Here is a 20,541-nt window from a genome sequence, read left to right as displayed (position 1 = left end):
ACTGTAGCAGTATATAGAGCGGAGACTGCTCCACTATAGCTGTTGTACTATTTTTTTCTTATTATTTTTACTCTGTATCATTATTTACCTGGACAGCATCCAGCATGGAGCGAGCTTGCTGTAGAGGAACTGTATCCCCTGTCTGAAGTCCCTCTGCAGGATGGGAGACCTCCAAGAGCCATTTGTACAATTTTTCCACCATTTCTCTGTACCGCTGCCACTGTCGGATCAGACCATCAATGATCCCTCGTCTCTGTTGTGCACGTCGCACTACACCTTGCCATTGGTTACTCAGGAGAGTCAGCTTCATGTTGAATTCATCTCTGCAGGAGATTAAAGTAGAAGAAGAAAACTGACTCAAAGTGAAGTGTGGGAGTAACAAAAACAATGGATTAATCGAATCAAGAAAAGTGTAGACTTCTACCTGTCATCTACTTGACCCTGCTCTAACATCCTCTGTCCATCGCTGATAATTGAGTGGAGGATTTGCTGGCGGCTGAACATCTCAGCTTGGAACAGCTGTAAGACAGAACTAAACATTAGTAAATACATCCATAAGCAACGGTTTCAATATGTTTTACTTATGGACTTAAACCTCATGGGCTTTTTGCTGCTCCATCAAACTCTGGTAATTCCCAGAAATTTCTACTGCCAGATTCTCTTCTGTTTGGACCAAGAACTCCATCCATGTTTCACATTTTTCCAGAAAGGTTTGCTGCTGCAGCAGGAATGACTGAAGTTTGCTGCAAGTAAATGACAAAGTGAATAAAATATGCTAAGGTAACGCTAACAAAAAGTCAGTTGTCTGAGAGAGAGAGAGCACAATTGTGTTTTCCCATGCTGGTATGTCTTACCTGAATCTCTCTGTTGTCTGTGCTGAAGCCGTGGACCAGCTCCTGTTGAGATTCTGCATACGCTTGATCTCTGAATCATTAAGAGGGAGTCGGTAACCAAGCTCATTGAGACGCTCTAGTTCAGGTGCCATACTGCTGAATTTCAGCATAAGCTTCTATAAAAAAAGAGCACAAAAACAATTTGTTCCTCAGTTTTGATTTGAGCAGGTTACATTCACATAACTGATCACAGAAAAAAAACAGAATAAAAACCTTGAGCTCCTCCATTCGGTCCTGGATGACGGTCAGGTCAGTGCAGCCATTGGGATCTTGCACCTTTAGAGCCTCCTCAGCTTCAACTATCCAGCAGCCCAGTGATTCCAGCTGCTCATTAAAGGTTTCATAGTCTTGAACTCCAGTCTGGTATAGCAAAGACAGAGATTTAACCCATAAGTGTAAAAGTTCATGATTCTGAATTATTGACCAACTATTTGGACAACTTAGTCTAAACAACATTTATAAAAAAAAATTTCTTTTACCTGCAAGGTGGTGAGCTGTCTGTTGAGAGCTTGTTCCACAGCAGCCAGCCGTTGGGTGAGAGAGAGGTGGTCTGACTGGATAGCAGATGCTGCTGATGTGTCCACCTGCTGTTTCAGCTGCTCTCCAAGTTCCTGAAGAATCTGAAGAGAGGCCTGCACTGGAGCTTGGGACCGCAGCAGCTCCTACAAAAAAGCATCAATAATTATGAACTGTTTCAACCCATGGGCCTAAAGGTGATGGCATTTCTAATTTTATGTAGCCAAAAAAGGAAAATTTATTTCTGTAGATATAACTGTAGAAAACGTGTGTCATTACTTACAGAGCACTCTTGAATCCATCTGGATACTTCCTCATCAGCAACATCTTTGCTGCAGGTGTTTTTAAGGAGCTGGTCTGCGTTCTCCTCCTGCAGCTGGATGTTGTTGCAGCTCTGCTCATAAAGCTCTTTGTAGCGCTGCCACAGCTGAAGCAGGGCTTTGCTGCTTCTAAGTCGCTCTGCAATCTCCTCCAGTAAGCCGGTCCATCTGAGTGCAAATACATTTGGATTAATGTTAAGGCTTTAAAGACTACGTTAATAATTTTAAATTTCAATTTCATTAAATTCCATCATACATATATATATATATATATATATTAGGGAGAGAAGAACAGAGAAAATATTGTTTCATATTGGATAACATGGGGGTAAGTAAATATTAAAAGATCACCTTGCATTGACGTCCTTGAGGGCATTGTTGAGAGAATCTGACACCGAGGGGCGACACTCCCTCAGAAGTTGGTGGGTTATGGCACCAAACTTTCTAAGACTGCTCTCCTGCTTTTCCAGTTCCTCCTGCAAATCCTTCAGAGGGGACAAACAAAGGCAGTGCTTATTCACCAACACAGACATCACCAAATTCAGAAAAATTCCCCTCATGTAAAAAACACATACTAATACAATCAATAAAAGTGCATTTTCTTGACTCAGCTAACGGATAATAAATGTTTTCCTATTTTGAAATACCTGTAGACTTTGCACTTGTAACTGAACAGCCTCCAGGGAACCAGTGAGGAGGCGGAAACGTGAGACAGAGTATCTTCCCTCCATCAGGTAGCCATTGATTTCTTCTGAAGATCGTTTGTATAGACTCCACTGATCCAGCACTGATGTCAGGCTTATTTTTAGCTGCCCTATCTGTTAAAGATTAAATAAAAAACATGTAGTGACGCCAAGTAAACGGAAGTTCAGGCCAGAACAGACCAAGTTAGGGGCAAACAGGACAGAGCAGAATAAATTAGTCCAACCCAACAAACAAATTGAAAATGTATTGGTAAATGAGGACAGGATGATTACCAAGTGGTCCAGGTTAGCCCAGGTGTGATTGACACCTTGGAGTGTCTCCATGACGATAGCACAGGCCTCATCAGTCTTGTTCTGAACAAGGGCACAGCCCTGCTCCTCAACTCTCTCTAATTCCTTCTCTTTTTCTTTTATCAACTCCTCCATTTCCTAAAGCAAATACATTTTTAAAAAGGGAAATGTTTTTACTTTATAAAGAAAGAAATGAAGGTGAGATTAAGACACTGTGCAGAGGCATTTTAAGAGTAATAAATCAGACCTACCTGGCAGTCCTTGAGAGCATTCTGCACAGATGTCAAATCCTCTATCCGGTGTTTCCTCTTTAGCCTTTCTTCTTGAGCCGTCATCCAGGACTTCAGGACCTGCACGCTGCTCTCATACTCCAACCACATCTCCAACAGACCCTCGAGGAACTGGATCTGTTAATGTTCATGCAAAATAAACGTAGCATTATGTGCTGCATTGTCAATGATTCTGTCCCATGCTAAGTTTCACTGTAACAAAGCCAGTAATTATTGCCTCACCCTCTCATTGATGCGGCCTTGTAGGATCTGCCAGCGTCGGTTCATGGCTCCAAGCCGCTCAGCAAAGTCTGTCTTATCACTGCGTTTACTCTCCACATCCTGACCACTGATCTGAACCGACTGGTTCACAAAGTCCACAGTCAACTGCTTACAGCTCAAATCCACCCTGAATCCCTAAAACAAGGAAACAGTAAATTTGGATTTATCATGGATTATCTTTAAAATCAGTTTATAACAGTTTTATTGACAATAATACTTCTGTCTAAAATACAGCAAATTTGAAAAGAGAAAACTTTCCCTACCTTGTACTTCTGCAAGTAGTCTTGAATCACATTTGATCCCACAGCACTCTTGAGGTTTTCTTCATCCTCCTCAATCACATTCTCCATCAGAGATATCCAATTAAAGAGCTCAGAAATGGCATGACGGGAGGCCAACTTTTCCATTTGGATCTTAAATATCAAGGAGAAAAAAGCCATGTGGATACATTAACTTAAAACTTATGTATACCAGTGAAGCAGCAGAAAGAGGTAATCCTATTTGCCCTGAGTAAGTTAAGCCTGTTCAGTGTGGCTGCATGTGATACCTGATGCAGCTTCTCCTGGACCACTGGGATTCGTGTGAGCAGCTCAGCCCACTGAGTGTCAATGCGTGCCAGGTTGGAGCGCAATGTCACAGTGTCTACCTTCTTCAGTCGCAGCAGCTGATTGCCTTCAGATACAACAGAGCTCTTCAGGCTCGACTTTCCTTCCACTTCCTTTGAAAACTCCTGAGAAATGCAATTATTGAAACTTAACAAAAATAGGAGTAATGATACTACAGCAAAGCATTATTGATACTTAAGTTCAACTTGTAGTAACTTGTAGTTCAAGTTGATTTTGCTCTTACTTAAAAAGAATAAATATGAATTGTGCATGCAAGTATACTAATATAAACAGTGTAAAATAATAAAACGTTACTCTGTGTTGTTAATTTTGTTTGACCTTCATGCTGCTTGGGTTACTTTGTATGTAACAGTACAGTTGACAATTAGGACAGCATGGTTAATATGTGGTAAGGTTATTTATGGGGTAATGTCTGTCTATGATAGTGATGCTACTTTCTGATCTTTGGCTGGCTATCACAGAAACAAGTTCAATGTTTTCCAGTGCATAAACATCTACTAGGACCGTTTTTTGAAAAACCAAAAACTTAAGATTAACACAGGTTTAAAACCACAACACAAAAAGAAAAAAAAAATGTCTCACAAGAAAAGCAGAGAGGTGGTCTCTGACAGTTTCCAGCTCCTGTGGGACTAACACTGCCTGTGTGTTCCAAAACTCCAGCCGCTCCAGAGCCGACTGCAGCCATTCACTAATTTCTGCACACTCCCTTTGATACCTACAGAAAAAAAAACACAGAATTTAAATGCCACGTCATGATAAATGTAATGGTTTTTATGTGTTGGCTACATGCAAGTTGTGTTTCTCACTTGGTCCAATGCTTTAAAATGGCCTCAAGGTTTTGCAGTTCCTTGCTGACCCTGGCCGTATTGTTAAGCCAGTGTTCCCCCAATAGTGCCAGTTGATTCTCCAGTGTGGGACAGCAAACTGACAGTAAGAGATGTTTGCCTTCATCCAGCACCTGGTGGAGCTTGTGCTGGTGCTCTGTCAGTCTTCCCTTTAAACCCTTTACAGAGTATGAAAGACACAGGAAAACATTAAAGAGGGGCTTTATTACTGGAGGACATTGATACAGTGGCTCTTAAGCCTGTTCCAGCTACAGCCATGCAGTTCCTTAAGAAAGATAATTAAATCTTACTGAGAAGAGTTGCTCAGAATATAATACAATATACAGCACCTTTCTGATCATATAATCCCACAAGAAAAAGCAGCTAAAGATGAATATGTTTCGCCCTAAAACCTGAATCAATATCAGTTCGCACCTGATACAAAGAGATTCTGTCCATTAATTTATCTTCAGTTTCTTCCACCAGGCCCACAGAGGGGATACTTCCTTCAACGGCTTCCAGCTGGCGGTTCAGACTCTGGTAGTCCTGCATCAAACGGCACCAAGTCTGGAAAACAAGTAGAAAAAAAATTAAACAGAACATATGGAAGCCATATGAATTAATTTAAAGTTTGTAAAACAGTCTCTCATTTGTTCTCACTTTTAATTCAGTAATAAATTTGTTTACTTTACATTTCCTTGCATTACATAATGTACATATTTCTGTATTTGTATACAGCATATAAAGACTTAACAGGAGTAACTGGACAAAATAGTGAATAAAGTTGCCTGTTAAGCTCCCTGAGAAATTTGTTTTTATAAATGTCTAATTATCTAAGTTATAAACATAGAACAAGAGAACACCTGCAAGGGTTTTTCACCTTTTGATGTAATAAATTTGTGCATAGAAATATACATTTGAAAAACTTTCAGCTTTTCTATGACTTTATCAGATTCATTCTAAGTAAAATCATTGTGCCAACACTCTTACCTCGAGGATACACTCCAGCTCAACTCCTTTACTGTGTGCCTCTTTTAGGACTCTCTGAGCCTCAGCTAGCATCTCTTCCAAGGCTTGGCTCTCTTTGGGAAGCATAAGGCCACTGATCTTCCTGAAGTATGTTTCTGTTAGAATCATATGGGACTCCAGACCCTGAAAAAATTCCTAGAAAAGACAAGAAATAGAACCATTACCAAATCTGTTTTTTCTTTATTAGTCTGTTCCTGTATTGTTGGCATTGTGGTCAGTGTTTCATGCTTTAGATTATAAGCATGCATTAAGTTCACTAATTAAGTTAAATAGAAGTTGATCATACTTTATGTTTGTCGAGGTGATTTTGAACTTCCTCTACAGAACTGGCAATGATTCTCTGATCAGCAGCCATCTTGTCTTTAGCCGTGTCAACCAGGTCAGTCAAGTCTTGCAGAGCACGCTCATACTGCTCCTTCAGTGCCATGTTCTGGTTCAGGCCACTTCGTCTGGAGCCCACCGTCATGACCAGCTCCTCATAGGAATCCTGAAAGACAAGGAGGTCAAATCATTTTCAGGTTGTTCAGCCATTACACATTTAGAGGCAAGATCAATATTCATCAGCTTTCATTAAAAAGGTTGAACATGTTGTGTAAGAATCATCTGTGATGTATTACCTGTAGTTTCAGCAGTTTATTTGTAGAGATCTGATCTGCCTGCAGTGTTGCTCCTCTGGCTTTTAGTTCTGTTATTCTTTGTTCGAAGTCTTTTAGGGTCTCCTCTGCAGTGGCAATGACCTGAGTGAAGGAAAAAGCATTAGTGCATGACATTCACACTCATTTTTAAGAAGTTGAGCCTTTATTAAGAGTGTCATGCATATTCAGAATGATGCTTGAATTACCTCCAGCTGTTTTGAGGCTGGTCTATCCATTGCTCCGGCTAGAGCTTGTAGGATTTGGCATTTTGTCTCAATTAAAGCGGTTTGAAGAAGCTGCAATTCAGTCTGTGTCAGACAAAAAATAATTCATGATCTAATATCTTCTATTCAATCTATACAGAGTATCTAAATCTTAAAGAAAGAAACATGCTGTAGTTATTATTGCTCCAACAAAGTACTACATATATTATCAAGATTTTGAAAATATAACAATGAAAGCCCTTAGTATGAACAAAAGCACAGCATGAGGCAAACCTGGTAGGCTGTGAGTTCATGTGCTCTGTTTCTCATGTGGTCACAGCGTTGCCCCAGAGCACTACCAAGAGCTCCTAATCTCTCTTTCAGACAGTCCAGGTTGTCTTCTAGAAGTACTCGGTCTTCCTGGTTCAACCCTGAAGACCCAGCTAGCAGAGCCTGGCTGAGCTTCACCTCCTCTGTCATGTGCCTCACATCCTTCTCCAGGATCTGAAGAGAAGATCAGAGTCAGTTAGATTGGTTTTTTCTAACAAAAAAAAAAAAAAAGCTGCAAAACTGCAAGTTACTTTTGTAGTGTGGTAAAAATAAGTCTTTACTAAATTAAAATTACAGTTTTATTTTTATGTTGAAAACTATAGATGTATATATATATATATATATATATATATATATATACACTACTGTTCAAAAGTTTGGGGTCACTTTGCCATGTGATTCAATAGGGAAGTGACCCCAAACTTTTGAACGGTAGTATATATATATATATATATATATATATATATATATATATATATATAAAATGTGATAGATTTATTTAAATTGTAATGTTGAATAAACAATTAATAAGAATAAGAATGAAATATAATAAAATCAAAACAAAACAAGCTGAACAAATTAACCTAATTGTACCTCTTGATTTTGTAGTTGGGTCTCTGCATTCTCAGCCAGGAGGACTGGGCCAGAGAAAACATTATTCTCTACACCATCCAGCCAGGAGGAGGTGGATGACACAGCCGTGTAGAGCTGTTGTTCCATATGCGCCACCTGTGTCTCACGTCCACCACCAGGCTAATTACACAAATCAACATTTTCAAAACACACTTAACTAAAGATTCTTACAACAGGGGGCATCATTTTGTATAAAATAATAAAAGAAATGGATAAACCTGAGTGGTCATATCTTCGATGGACTGTCTGAAGCTACCATACAGAGTCTTCAGGAAGGATTTATCAGCCTGGGTTTCCCCTTTAAACAGTGACCCAGCTGTGGTCACACGAGAAGCTCTGGAAAAGACCTGAAAAAGAAAAAAAATAGATAAAAGTAAATAGCAGTGTATGACCTTTACTGTCACTACTGTATGCTGACAATACTGAAACCTCATTGTACCGGCTGCTTGCGGTCCTGCTCCAGTGTTTTCTGCAGGAGCTGCAATTTAGTTTTAAGCTCTAGTCTGAGACTCTCCCATCTCTGCCTTATCTGTTCTTGTCCTGCTTCAGCTGCGGATGAAAATGGCTCTGTTGCACTGAAGACATAAACACAATAGTGAATAGGTTTTTAGTTTATTATAGCACTAATTGATTTGATTTCTGTTTCTATAATCATTGTACAAACATTTATGTAAAATACCTGCCACTACTGGGTGAAGCTTGCTGAGTGAGGATCTCCTCTCCTCTGCTCGCAACTGACTGAAGCAGCTTTTTCTGCTCTGAAAGCTGTTCCTCCAATTCCTTCACACACACAAAAAAACATCACACATATCAGATTGCACTGAGTATAAAAAACCACAACAGTTTAATCTTAAATCTAACTGAAGATAGCCGAGAGACCCCTTACATTCGATCGAACACAGTTTGAGTGTAATAAGAAACGGCTGTGCGGGAGATTAATACAGAACTGAAACAGCTAAACGAGTAAACAATGTGTTGATCACAGAGCAGGCACAATTAATTTATGTTTCCTCGGTCAAATAGACAAGACTAGCACTAATGACTAGCACTGACAATAGCCTATCTGAATTATTGCAAGATTTTATTAGGGTCTAACTTTTCATGTAGAAAAAGTTATGAAAACATATGGAAGAAAACACAGCAGCTTCTGTACAGATATTCAGAAGTAGCCAAACATGATTAAAAATGTTGAAAATACCCTCTGTCTCTGAAGGCTGTCTTCATGCTGCTGGCTTCGTGTAGTCCGGGCCTGGGCCAGCCAGTCCTGCACACTGGGACTCAGAGAGACACTGGAATCTGATTCACTGTCCTCTGGCTCCTGCAAAGTGCCCTTCAGAAGAATACGTTTTGTTAAATATATAATCAAGAGTTTGGCAAATTTGTTAAAGAGAAAATAAAACAAAAGTGAAAGCAAAGAGATACAACATGTCAGCTGCAGTGTCTGGACAAATATTAAATATTCTTTATATTAATCTTTTATCTGCTACTACATTTGGTCATGAAAACATATAACATATTTATCATGCTTTCATGAACAGGATGATGCAAAGCACAAAAAAATCTTCTTAAATGTATCAGTAAGGGAAAACATTATGTGTGTTTTGGTAAAGCCTTTTAATGTCATTGACCTGTACTGTCACATATGATTTCGCTTGGAAACGAAACTGTCACAGTGTGTAAAAAAAGGAAGAAAACACTGTCACAGTTTGTGAGTTAACATGTAAATCTGGAAACCTTCTCACCTGGATGTTATTTTGTTTGTCTTGTAGCATCCTCTGCAGCTCTAACAAACCACCTTTTAATGTGTGTAATCTCCTGGCCAAATGTTCGGCTTCCTGTCTTGTGTCGGTCCGGCCTTCCAGCAGCAGGTTCTCACTGTGCAGCGACAGCTCAGAGAGAGCCATCACCTTCTCTTCAATCTCCAGCAGCATGTTCTGCAGTAGCAGGAGGAGAGAGGCCAGTTCAAACATGGTGTCTCAACCTGCATAAACTCCTCTTTCTACACAATGGACCCTCCGGGTCTAGCTGAGCCCCCGACTCTAGCAGCTTTCCCTGACCACAGGACAGAGAGAGCTCTCATCCTTGGCCCACCTTTCCACCCTAGCCTCCTGTGCAACATATTACCACTAATCCTTCACGCTCCAAGCTCTGCAGCGGACATCCTCTCGGTCAAATTCAATAACAATACTCCTGTATTTAGCACCATGGTAAGTCCAGACCATTTATACCCATCAACAAATGTAGCTCCAGTGTTTGAGAAGACAAGTTTTCTTGTAGGACAGCTACCCCTCTTCAACAGATAGCTTCAGGTAGAAAGCAACTGTCTCACCCTCCTACATGTCCGTCCCTCTACTTTAGGATTCCCCTACTTGGATATTCTATCAGCTTTATCACCAGAACCAATCCTGGTAGCAGGCTCTATTAATCGTCTGAAACCTACAAACCGTGAGGACTCCGCCCCGTGCTCTACCCGCCCCTGTCCCACAGAAACCTCTGCATAATCTGCTTAAGACAAGTGCTACAGTCGCTTAGCAGTCCAGCCATCTGAATGCCCCTCTAACTCCACTAATGCTCTTGTTTACTTTCTGAAAAGCCCCCGTGATGATCCGTAAGTAATATGGGAAAGAAAATATTGAAAGATAAGACGTATGTTAATAATCCTCTTTAGATTTGCATTAGTTGATGGTCAGAGACAGTGAGTGAACATACATTTCAAAGGTTATCCAGAGCTGCCTGTGTGTTTCCTGACAATTCTCTGCAACAGTTTGCTGTAACAGAGGCACCTGCTCTTCATGAAACGACAGTTCAAAAACTGTGTTTATGTACATTACCCAGAGTGGACAGCAGGGGGAGCACTTACCTGACATTCAGTGAGTTGAAGCTCTACGTCTTTCTCTTCTGCAGGTTTAGGTTCAAGGATGAAGATTACAGCACTGCGCATCCTGGCTAACCACTGATCTAGTTCTTCAGCCTGGGAGAGATAGAACTGTATGGCCTGCTCCTGACGTTTACCCTCCAGACGATCACTGACACACTCCTGCAGAAGCCCAGATGACACATAAGTTACTACATCCCTGCCAATGTTGTTGTTTCAGTTTGTATGCTTGCTGGATCACTTAAAACTCAAATTTTCAAGGAAACATTTACCAGTCCTGATGCATGGTTCTTAGACTTTTTCTATAAAGATTGGTATTTGCTTAATTTTTTTATTATCAAGTACAGTTTAATTTATAAACAAAACAACTTAAACCCAGTAATGCACCTTTACAACTTAGATAAAACTACCTCCAGTAGCTGTTGTTTCCCTGAAGCTTTCATTTGGATGGTGGCCATCCTTTCAGCCAGCACAGCCAGTGAGGACTGCATGGCCAGTTGGTCAGCTATGTCTGAGTCCTCAGCATCAGCAGCCAGATCCTCTGTGAACCTCATTTGCAGCCTGTCGATGTCGTCCTGCACACTATGAATCTCCTCTATCAAACTCTGCACACAACATTCAGACATAAACATTAATTAATTTTCTGTGTGTTATGTCTTTTCTGTAATAAAATGTGTTCTGTGTGGGTGCATTGGGGACCCAAATTAGTTTTTGAGTTGGGTAAGATCTGTAAGCTGATTAATGCTCTGACAAAGTTTGATCCTATTTTGGTTTATTTGTTGTTCTATTGGTAAGAAAAAATATATGTAGCGCATTTCACATAAAGAAGTGGTTATCGCAGATGGAAATAATTCCCTTAACCTCTCAACTTATACAAAATTAGGAAAAGTGATCAAATTTTCTGTAAACTGAGTACTTTAAATCCAAACAGAAAGGAGAAAATTAAGGTTGTTATAGTAGGGATAAATCCCATCCACATTTCTGGTTGTGCAAAAGTGTCCCCGCTGCTAATTTGATCAAATTTTGACTGACTACATGATTAATTTCTTTAGAAAATGTGTTAAAAATGTGACATTTTGGGTGATTAAGAAACACTGCAGCGAGTTCAATTACAGGACAGAGAAATTAAACTCATGAAGGTTCAGGCTGTTGTGGTTAAGTTACTTTGTCCTTCTACAATAATAAAGTCATGGGACTGTTATACACACTGATTGGTGTGATATCAGAAAGTCATCGGATCTGACAAGACAACGGTAGTATTTAAACAAATTACACCCTACAGATCTTAAGCCACTATCAAAAAGAGAAGAGACATTTGGAGTTCTGTAACATCATTTAAGCATAAATGGCATTGGAAGAAGCAAACTAATAAGCCAGATTTGAAAAGAAACCTTTTACTCTGGCTAGCCTTTCTGCTGCTGAAAGTAATATTAACTGATGTTTGCCATGTTGACTTGTATTAAAACTAAAAATAATCCCGGCTTTCATTACCTGTATGCTAGCAGTGAAGAATATGTACAAATAAAATGGGCAAATATACAGAATTATGAATATGTCAGTATTAATTCATTATTTAGTATGCAGGAAAACAGGTGCAGGCTGATGAGAAAAACATTGTTATGAAACGTAGCTTAGAATCAGAGAGTCTTAGGACGGTCATCAGATATAACCTATCAAAGCTAAAACAGTTGGACATGAGTTTTAAATGAAAAAAATCTTCATCAAAACAAGTTGGCTTCATAAAATCAAGTTCATTATTTATCAAAAATATTAATGGATCTTAAACAATAAGAACACTTTATGTCATGTTGCATGATTAACACAATGTGTTTCCTTCCATTTATGACATCAAACCTTTTCCAGTTAAACAAGTGGTTTAACAAAGGTGAATTGCCACTGATCTGATTTTCTACAGCTGCTCTCTAATCACACACAAACAATTCAAGACTCACCTTATGAGCCTTAATGTGGCTATCTGGACTTTTATCTACCTCCAGAGGTTCACTGAGTTTGGCCTCCAAACTCTCCATTTTAGAAGAGATTGACTGGAGTGAACCTTGGTAATGCTGCTGTTTTTCCAGTGCTTCATACAAAGATCTTTGCTTCTCACTGATCTATAAATCAATGAATTAAAGAGATCTTAGTACTCGATGACAAACATTTCAAAAGGGTGAAAACTTGCAGTTTATGAAGTGATGTGTCTTATAGGTATTGCAAATTCTGGGATTCTGTTTTACAGTAAGCATATATGTCAGAGTAAATGACATATTTACACAAAGATGGTGTAGGTTCTGATATTTTTTAACATACCACGTTCTTTAAAGTCTCCCACGAGCGCTGCAGATCATCTAGGTTGGCTACAGACTCAAATGTTGGGTCATATAATTCTTGGATTGGAGCTCTTGTGAGTTTTCCACGTCCCATCTACAGAAAACATTAAAAACTTCAGTTTTATGAAGCCTGAAATTTACAGCCAGTCATGATAATCTTGCAAAGGCAGATGGAGAATATCCTGTTTGTAGATAAACACTTGAACTGACTTGTTTTTTTTTCCTGTTTTTGTTGATTAATTGCATGTATTTGTTTTACTAGGAAAACAGAGAAAATATATAACGAGAGAGAATAGATACCTTCGTGATAGTGGCTTCAGCGTAGGTTATAGGAGAAGGAGAACGGCACACAGGAGGAGAAGAGAGCTCACTGTTAGTGCCCTCCTCCCCTGACTCCTCAGTAACAGGTGACAGTAGAGTGTGACAGCGACCGGCTGTCATCTGACACAACACACAAGAAACATTAACAGATAGTGAAAAGGCGGAGGTTGGAAAAGTTCATAGAAAGGTGTTTAATACAAATAAAATGCAAAATCTCTTTGAGCTAAAGTCAGAAAATTAGAGGAAGTCTAAATCACAAACAGTTTTATAAGAATCAGTACATCATATAGTAACTGGTGTTTTCTTACTACAACAGCTTGTACTGAAGATTTCTTGGATTTCTCCCCTTCTGTGTCCTGCAGCCCTTCAGGAAGTCCTTCTGTATCACTCACTGTCAGCAGCATGGTGGCATGCTTGGCCTTCACTGCCAGCATTTTGCATTTTGAATTTAGTGAAGCAATTTGCTCCTGGTAACCTTTGATCTTCTGGGCAAGTTCCTATGCGAGAACACAAAACTTAATACAAAGTCATGCTAATGACAAATCTTGTCATGCAGCTCAGAAAATTCCACACAGACATCTGGTCTGTGTGGATAAATGATTACAGAAATTTCAGCAATGCGTATCCTGAACTTATTATGATTATAATACACTATATATATATATATATATATAATACAATTATTATCCCCATAGGGAAATTTTGCTTGGACTCATGTGCTGTTACATTAGCTGCCTTGTTGACATCAATACACCACACAAAATGGCAAACCACTGTAATCTACAAACAACTATCAGCCACACAGCACAAATCATAAATATATTGCACAGTACCCAATTGGGATAAAAATTAAAAGAACATGAGAACATGTCTTTATTGCACTGCCCCAAAAAGAGATATTTTTTATGTGGATTAATTTCAAATTCATAAACAGATGCAAGCATGTGATAGATTCCATCATAAAAATGTGAAGTTTCTTCCCCTTACTGACTCTGTAGCGTATAAGACAGACAGATAAAGAGAGTGAAATAAGGTGTTTTACTTCATGGTGCAGGATCTGGGCTTGCAGCTCCTGGATGTTACTGGTGGGGATCGGTATGTCCTGAATGACCCGATGAGCTTCCTCTATCAGCCCCTGTAAATCTCTCACTTCCTGTTCATATTGCTCATACTGAACCACTGCCTCCTGGATAAAAAGGAAAGCCACTTTGTTAGACAAGAACAAACCCCTTTTTTATGTCTATATCTCCAGCTGCTTGCTGTGCCTTTCTACAATTTCTTAATGCAAAATGTCTTTAAATGCTGAATTAACATAATTATGATGTGACTCTACAGCAGCAACAGTGCCCCCCACTGTACCTGTAAGATGTTGCATTGCTGTATTGCTACATGCTGCAAGTGACTGGCTTCTTGCTGCAGACGCAGAGCTGTGCGACAGATGGCAAGGTTGGGCATCACCTCCTCTGGGACTTGCAGGGCACTCTGGCACAGCTGCACTGCCTGTACCTGCTGCTTGAAGCTCTCCATATCTGCCAATAGACGCTGTAAAAACAAAAAAAATTTACATTGTGCCAAACTTGACAACCAACACAGTCAAACTGGGCAGAAAATCATGCATTATGGGTTACCTGTCTCTGAGCCAGCTGTTCTTTGAGGCTCTGGCGTGCCAACTCTGGGGAGGTGAGTGTGGCTTGGACCTGCTCCAGAGCAACATGTAGAGCCTTAACTTCATGCTCCAGGGCTTCCATACTCTGATAACACAATTGGGTTACATATTAATACCATTGTGGGAGTTACAAGCACTAATACTTTGTAACTGAAATTATAAAAAGATGATAAAAACTGAAAAAGAAAATCACAAGTGTGAAAAAAGTTCGCTTTACCTTGTCTGCATCCTGCAGGCTCTGGAGTCGTGTCTTGATGCTTTGCTGAAGCTCATCAGTATGCCGACTGAGTTCACAAACCTGCTGGGTCATTGACTCGACCTGCAGCACCTCAGACAGAAGTTCGACTTTCTCTGCCATGGACTCCAGATCTCCGTGGAGCTCTCGAGACTCACGCAGGACAGCCTAAACACCAGGCAACAAGGTAGGAGAATAAAAGGCATGTGTGAAATGGCCTTCATGTGTTAAGAACCCCCCCCAAAAAAAGTACTGGCTCACTCCGCGCAACAGCTGATTTCTTTTAGATCAAGGAATTAACTTCCACTGCTTTAGTAATGTCTTACTATAAACATGTTTGTCCTAAATTATCTGCAACATTTTGGTTGGACAAACATTCATCCAGCTCAAATCATGTCCAACTATTTATATCCTTCCACCTATAAATAATGTAAAAGTGTTTGGATTCCAATAACATCCCCAACACACCTGGTACATCCGTATCTGTTCCTGCAGGTGAACAGTAGAGTTCCAGATGATGTTTGCCCTCACCAGGCTTTTGGCTTTCTCCGACCACCTCACGATAAAGTCCAGCATTTCATTATACTCATCTAGATAGCAGACAGCCTGAAAAGCCAAAAAAAGAAACATTCAGGTATTCTTATCTATGCAACTGTGCCTAAATGTTTACAGGTGTTTTGAGATTACAGCAACAGTGGGTCCTGAGAAAAAGTCTTGAAAATACTAAAGCTAACCTTTTTGAGCCAGTTGTTCCTACAATCTGCTAATCGAGTTGTGTGATGATGCATCTCTGAAAGTTTGCTTATAGCATCACTCAGCTGTTTGGCCAGTAGGGGGTTCCTACGGCCAAACTCTTGTACAGCAGCATCCAATTCTGAAAGAGTGCGACCACAGGAATCCAAGTCTTCAAGAAGACTCTGAGAAAAGAAAAACAAAAAGTATATTCTTAATATTAATGAAGAAAAAGAAAATCAGAGCATTTTATGACAGCTTGAGAAAAGAGATATGAGTAAGAGTAAGAGTAGGGAACAGACCTTGACCTCTTCTTTTGCATGGTCAACATCGGGAGATTTGTCCTTAAATTTGTTTGAAATTACTTTTAGTTTCTCAGATATGCCATGTATTCTGGAGCTGAAGTCTTCCTTTATTTCTCTAGTTTTCTGGTTTTCTCTCTCTTTAGAAAGGACCTGGAATATGGTGAAGAGAAGAAGAAAAACCCCATGAGCAACTTTTGGCATACAAGAAAATACTACAAACTTTGATGATGAAAAATCAAAAGATAAAACCTGATATACCTGATCTTCAATAGCACCCAGTGCAAGCGAGACCTCAGCTAGTTGCATGGAAATTTCAGAGGGGAGTATGGTGTAGAGGTCCAGGTACTTGCTTTGTTGTTGCTCAGCTAATTTATCCACGTTCTGACGATATGTGATTACATCACCATGTACAATCTGAACACAAAAAGGATTGATTACATTGATTACTAACATTAAACATTTGGCATATTTAGTTCAGGAAAACTGGTGATATGAATGCAAATATTTGATACTCAAAGATTATCATATGAACAAATTTATAAAAATTATGTTTCTGTGTTTATATGGCAGATATACCTCCAGCTCCTGCAATAGACAGTCTATATCTGGTGTGGGATTGAGAAGTAGCTCCCGTGTCTCCTGGATCCAAGCTTTCACAACACTAAGTTCCTTCTCCACGTCCTCTCTTTCCCTCAGTTCCTGAGCTGTCTGAGCCCGTTTGGTCCTGGACTGTGTCAACAGACTGTGGGGGATCCAGAAAATGCACTCTTCTCAAAATCTGGTTGGCAAAATTGCTAATGTTTTTTAAACTAAGGAAAATGTTTATCCACAAAATCTATTTGTTTTTTAGAAAAGAACTGAGATGGTAATTTTTCAGAATAACAACATCTTAAATTGGTCAGTTCTTCCTACCTTTCCATTTGGCCTTGGACAGCTCTGATTTCTTTCAGGCTGGGCAGCTCATCTTGATCATTTGTTGGTGAAGGCACTTCCACATCATGCAGCAGACTCAGAGCATACTGGCGCAATAGTGTGAGGGAGGAGAGTTCCCGTTCCAGGTCTTGGCTCAGTAAGTCATGTTGGTCTAACAGAGACTGCAGAGTGGCTTTGGAGGCCTTTTCCACAGCACTGTCAGGGAAACGACTTTGGAGCTCATCAGAGACATCTCTAACCTTCACCATCTATAAAAGAAAATTATATTTATAAAGGTTTTATGCAGAAAAATTTTATAGCATTTTCAACAATTGGCTGCCTGTGTACCTTTTCTCTGAAAGTCCTCCATTCCTGGGCTGTATCCTCAAGTACTCTCTCCTGTCCCCGTGCCACGCTGCGCAGTCGTGTCCAGCGCTGCCACACAGTGGTCATTGAGCGACTGATGGTGGCCTTGCTGGCATCGCTCCCAACCAGCTCCAGCTGAGCAGCTTGTTCCTCTAAACCACTCAGCTTCTCTTGGAAGCCATTTACAAGTGATACAAGGGACTAAAAAGACATTAAAGAGACAATGAATAACTCATAGAATTTGCAGAAGCACTACATGTGTTTCATGACAAAGAATCCAGTATTGGATGATGTTTTCATCTCTTGTACCCGGTGACTGCGTAGCTTGTCCTCGGCCTCTTGACTAGTGGCTGCCTTTGCAGTAGAAAATTCAGTAAGCTTCTTTTCTGCCTCATTCATAAGCTCAATGACGGTTTGCCTTGCCTCCTGGAATGACTTCCACTGGGCCACACAGCTACAAAAAAAGTTATATATTAGAACGTAAAATGGTACTATTAACAGTAACAACAAACTGCAGATAAAATGAAAATTTCATCATCCAGTGTCTTCTTATACATACCTGTGTAAGACATCTTCATGGCACTGGAGCTGATCTCGAACCTCCACGCCTCTCTGCTTTGCTGACTCTACGCTCACCCGTAGCTGCTCTTTAGCTGTAGGGTTGACCAGGTTCTGCAGCTGAGGAAGCAGGATCTGCAGCTCCTCTAGGTGGATGAGAAACTCCTGCTCTGTTGCCAAGATGTCCGCCTGCTGCCGGAGACATTCCTCGTAGTTTTCGACATCTACTCCCAGACTGGCTTGTTGAAGGAAAGACACAGCATCCTCCAACCATTCACAGGCTGACTGCATCCTGAAGTGGTACTTCTGACACAGAACCAAGGCTTCCTCCAGAGTAATCTACACACAAATCAATAAAAAAAAAAAATTGAGATATTGTTGATTTAGTTTATTTCACACGAAAATTACAGTAAAAGCAAGACCGTCCCACCTGTTTGGAACTCAGTGCTTTCTGAACATCAGCTTGCAGCTTTGCCATTTCTTCTAGGCCTGTATCTACATGGACGGGAACAAGCTCATTGGCACTGACATACTCTTGTTTTTCCCGGCTACTGAGAGCAGCCACAATTCTCAGTCTGGATTGCACTTCCTCTTGCATGATTTGCTGCTTCCTGATCTCTTCTTGTACTTTCTCAACTCTGACATCCACAATTACAGCGCAGTCTAGGTCATCCCTGATCTGCTGCAGCCAGTCCAAGGTCCTCTTCATCTCTGTCTCGAAGTCTTTACTTTGGACAAACCTGTTCTCACATTCTTCAATCAGCTCCCCAACTGCAGCCTGTAAAGATCGCAGCTCATCCTGCCACAGAACCACCTGCTCTTTAGAGGCATCGTGGGCTGCTTGGTCCACACGAGGGGCGAGAGTGTCCATCTGCTCCATGAGTCTTGACAAGTGAGAGTCGGCACTCTGGAGACTTCCTGCTAGAGCATGGTAGTTTTTCAGCCTCTCTTCAGCTGACTGTGTCTCTGCACTTACTTTAACCAGCTGTTCTTTTGTGGCCTTTAACTCAAAGTCAACCTGCATTGCCATTGCTTTATGGTCCTCAAAAGACTCTAAGGTTTCATCCAGATGTTCTACTTTCTGTTCCACCAACCTCTTTAGTCCATTGTACAGGCTCACAAGCTGGGTCATTTCCTCTGGGCGCCATGGTTGGCCAGTGCTACGAAATCCCTCTTTTTTCTGGTTTAGTTCACTCACAGCTAGGCTAAGGTTGCTGAGATCAACCTGTATTGCTTTGTAATCACTCTGCAAACTGATAACCTCCTCTGTTTTTAAGCCTACTGGTTGGGTCCCTAGATTATTGAACTGCTCCTCAAGTTCTTTCAGTGCTTTGTGAGTGACATCTATGAATGATGTGTACTCATTCCTTGTAAGAATGGCCTGCTGGATTTTCTCCTGTTTCTCTTTAGCTAGTGCTAATATGCTGTTATATTGCTGAGGGAGGGTGTTAAGTTTTTCATCCAAATAGCAGTGGTCTACTTCATTCAGAGTGGGCAAAATTTCCTGGCCTGCTCTTTGTACAATTAGCAGAAGATTCTCATATTCAATCGCCTGCTCAACTATCTGTTGATACTTCAGTAACTGTGCCTCCAATTCAGCATCACCCACCATCAAATTTATCTCTGGAAAGGTAACAATATCAGCTTGTTTTAACCACTGACATATTTTCTCTAAATCCGTCTTAAAATATTTCCTGGAGACAAGTACTTTTTCAAGCTCTTGAAGTTTCTGTCCACATCTGTGTAGAGTTCTGTCAAAGATATTTTGCAACTCCTGCAACTTTGTGAGAATCTCATTCTTTTCTTCCTCACTGGCATCCCTCATAAGGTCTCTCCCCTGAGACCACAGGGACGTCAGCTCACTCTGATAGGCTTTCAGACTGCTTTGAATGTTCCTGCATGTTCGCACCTGCTTGGCAAGGTCATCAGGCAGCAAAGCAATGTACTCCTCTGCCTGGGCTTTCTTCTCATTCTGCTGAACCCAGCAAATGGACTGACTGACAGCCATCAGGAACTGGGTCCTCTCTGTGAAAGCCTTGCTGAGGTGTTTTCTCCGCTGCACCACTTTCACACTCAGAGATTCCACCTCTGACTGTGTGACAGAGATAAGCTGCTGTAGATGCTGACGTTCGTTGAGGCCGAGTCGTGCTAGCACCCTGTCAGCATCAGCCATGGCCTGAGCCAGGAGGAGCTGCTTTGCCTCCAACTCACTGCAGATGCTCAAATGGTCAAACAGGAAGCTTTGCGCCAACTCCGGAGGTGGACTCATTTTCATGGCCTCAGACAGAGCGGGTTGCTGCTCCTCTGCCCAGTCCCGAGCCTCTCTTAAACGAGCCTCCACTTGACTCATTTCCTCCAAAGTCACTACTGAGTCCTGGATTTTTCTTTCAATTAGGTTTTGCATCTGAGACCATCGTTGCTCAAAATGGCTGATTTGTTCTTTTACCAGCTCTTTGTCATCCAAGTTCAAATGTTGAATGACTCTTTGTTTCTGTTCCTTAAGATCCTCAAGGGCCCCTTTTTGTTCTCCCAGAGTTACTGCAAGTTTCCGCAGAGCCTCCAAATGCTGAGATGAACTTTCAGCATCCGTTCTGTGGCACAGAAAAAAGAAAATGAAAACAAATTTTAAAATATAATTTTACTGTTTACAGACACATTTAATGTGATCTGTTAGAATATTCTAACA

The 20,541-nt window shown here is 40.6% G+C and overlaps 1 protein-coding gene across 1 annotated transcript in view; it reads right to left on the bottom strand.

Annotated features, from left to right (window-relative positions):
• The window catches only part of LOC121631461 (nesprin-1-like), a 50,480-nt gene that overhangs the window by 12,785 nt on the left and 17,154 nt on the right, over positions 1–20,541 (bottom strand). The window contains exons 38-85 of the mRNA XM_041972379.1: positions 18,286–20,446; positions 17,857–18,194; positions 17,607–17,751; positions 17,280–17,498; positions 16,932–17,200; positions 16,596–16,761; positions 16,278–16,433; positions 16,017–16,169; positions 15,717–15,899; positions 15,451–15,588; positions 14,965–15,150; positions 14,710–14,832; positions 14,441–14,623; positions 14,124–14,267; positions 13,390–13,578; positions 13,061–13,201; positions 12,741–12,854; positions 12,383–12,544; positions 10,841–11,035; positions 10,416–10,592; positions 9,298–9,489; positions 8,754–8,885; positions 8,235–8,335; positions 7,995–8,130; positions 7,774–7,902; positions 7,517–7,675; positions 6,887–7,096; positions 6,596–6,697; positions 6,372–6,491; positions 6,041–6,241; positions 5,716–5,889; positions 5,161–5,292; positions 4,708–4,904; positions 4,484–4,616; positions 3,823–4,005; positions 3,539–3,688; positions 3,237–3,410; positions 2,976–3,131; positions 2,707–2,862; positions 2,377–2,547; positions 2,081–2,214; positions 1,693–1,897; positions 1,373–1,555; positions 1,107–1,253; positions 855–1,009; positions 596–743; positions 425–519; positions 89–323 (exon numbers count right to left, since the gene is read on the bottom strand). Of these exons, the coding sequence (XP_041828313.1) occupies positions 89–323; positions 425–519; positions 596–743; positions 855–1,009; positions 1,107–1,253; positions 1,373–1,555; positions 1,693–1,897; positions 2,081–2,214; positions 2,377–2,547; positions 2,707–2,862; positions 2,976–3,131; positions 3,237–3,410; positions 3,539–3,688; positions 3,823–4,005; positions 4,484–4,616; positions 4,708–4,904; positions 5,161–5,292; positions 5,716–5,889; positions 6,041–6,241; positions 6,372–6,491; positions 6,596–6,697; positions 6,887–7,096; positions 7,517–7,675; positions 7,774–7,902; positions 7,995–8,130; positions 8,235–8,335; positions 8,754–8,885; positions 9,298–9,489; positions 10,416–10,592; positions 10,841–11,035; positions 12,383–12,544; positions 12,741–12,854; positions 13,061–13,201; positions 13,390–13,578; positions 14,124–14,267; positions 14,441–14,623; positions 14,710–14,832; positions 14,965–15,150; positions 15,451–15,588; positions 15,717–15,899; positions 16,017–16,169; positions 16,278–16,433; positions 16,596–16,761; positions 16,932–17,200; positions 17,280–17,498; positions 17,607–17,751; positions 17,857–18,194; positions 18,286–20,446 (9,952 nt within the window). The remainder of the gene's footprint in view (positions 1–88; positions 324–424; positions 520–595; positions 744–854; positions 1,010–1,106; positions 1,254–1,372; positions 1,556–1,692; positions 1,898–2,080; positions 2,215–2,376; positions 2,548–2,706; positions 2,863–2,975; positions 3,132–3,236; positions 3,411–3,538; positions 3,689–3,822; positions 4,006–4,483; positions 4,617–4,707; positions 4,905–5,160; positions 5,293–5,715; positions 5,890–6,040; positions 6,242–6,371; positions 6,492–6,595; positions 6,698–6,886; positions 7,097–7,516; positions 7,676–7,773; positions 7,903–7,994; positions 8,131–8,234; positions 8,336–8,753; positions 8,886–9,297; positions 9,490–10,415; positions 10,593–10,840; positions 11,036–12,382; positions 12,545–12,740; positions 12,855–13,060; positions 13,202–13,389; positions 13,579–14,123; positions 14,268–14,440; positions 14,624–14,709; positions 14,833–14,964; positions 15,151–15,450; positions 15,589–15,716; positions 15,900–16,016; positions 16,170–16,277; positions 16,434–16,595; positions 16,762–16,931; positions 17,201–17,279; positions 17,499–17,606; positions 17,752–17,856; positions 18,195–18,285; positions 20,447–20,541) is intronic.

The sequence above is a fragment of the Melanotaenia boesemani genome, chromosome 20 (genome assembly GCF_017639745.1).
Source record: "Melanotaenia boesemani isolate fMelBoe1 chromosome 20, fMelBoe1.pri, whole genome shotgun sequence".
Taxonomy (NCBI): Eukaryota; Metazoa; Chordata; class Actinopteri; order Atheriniformes; family Melanotaeniidae; genus Melanotaenia; species Melanotaenia boesemani.
The sequence above is the reverse complement of the archived record's forward strand: the minus strand, read 5'-3'. Positions and strand labels throughout refer to the sequence as shown.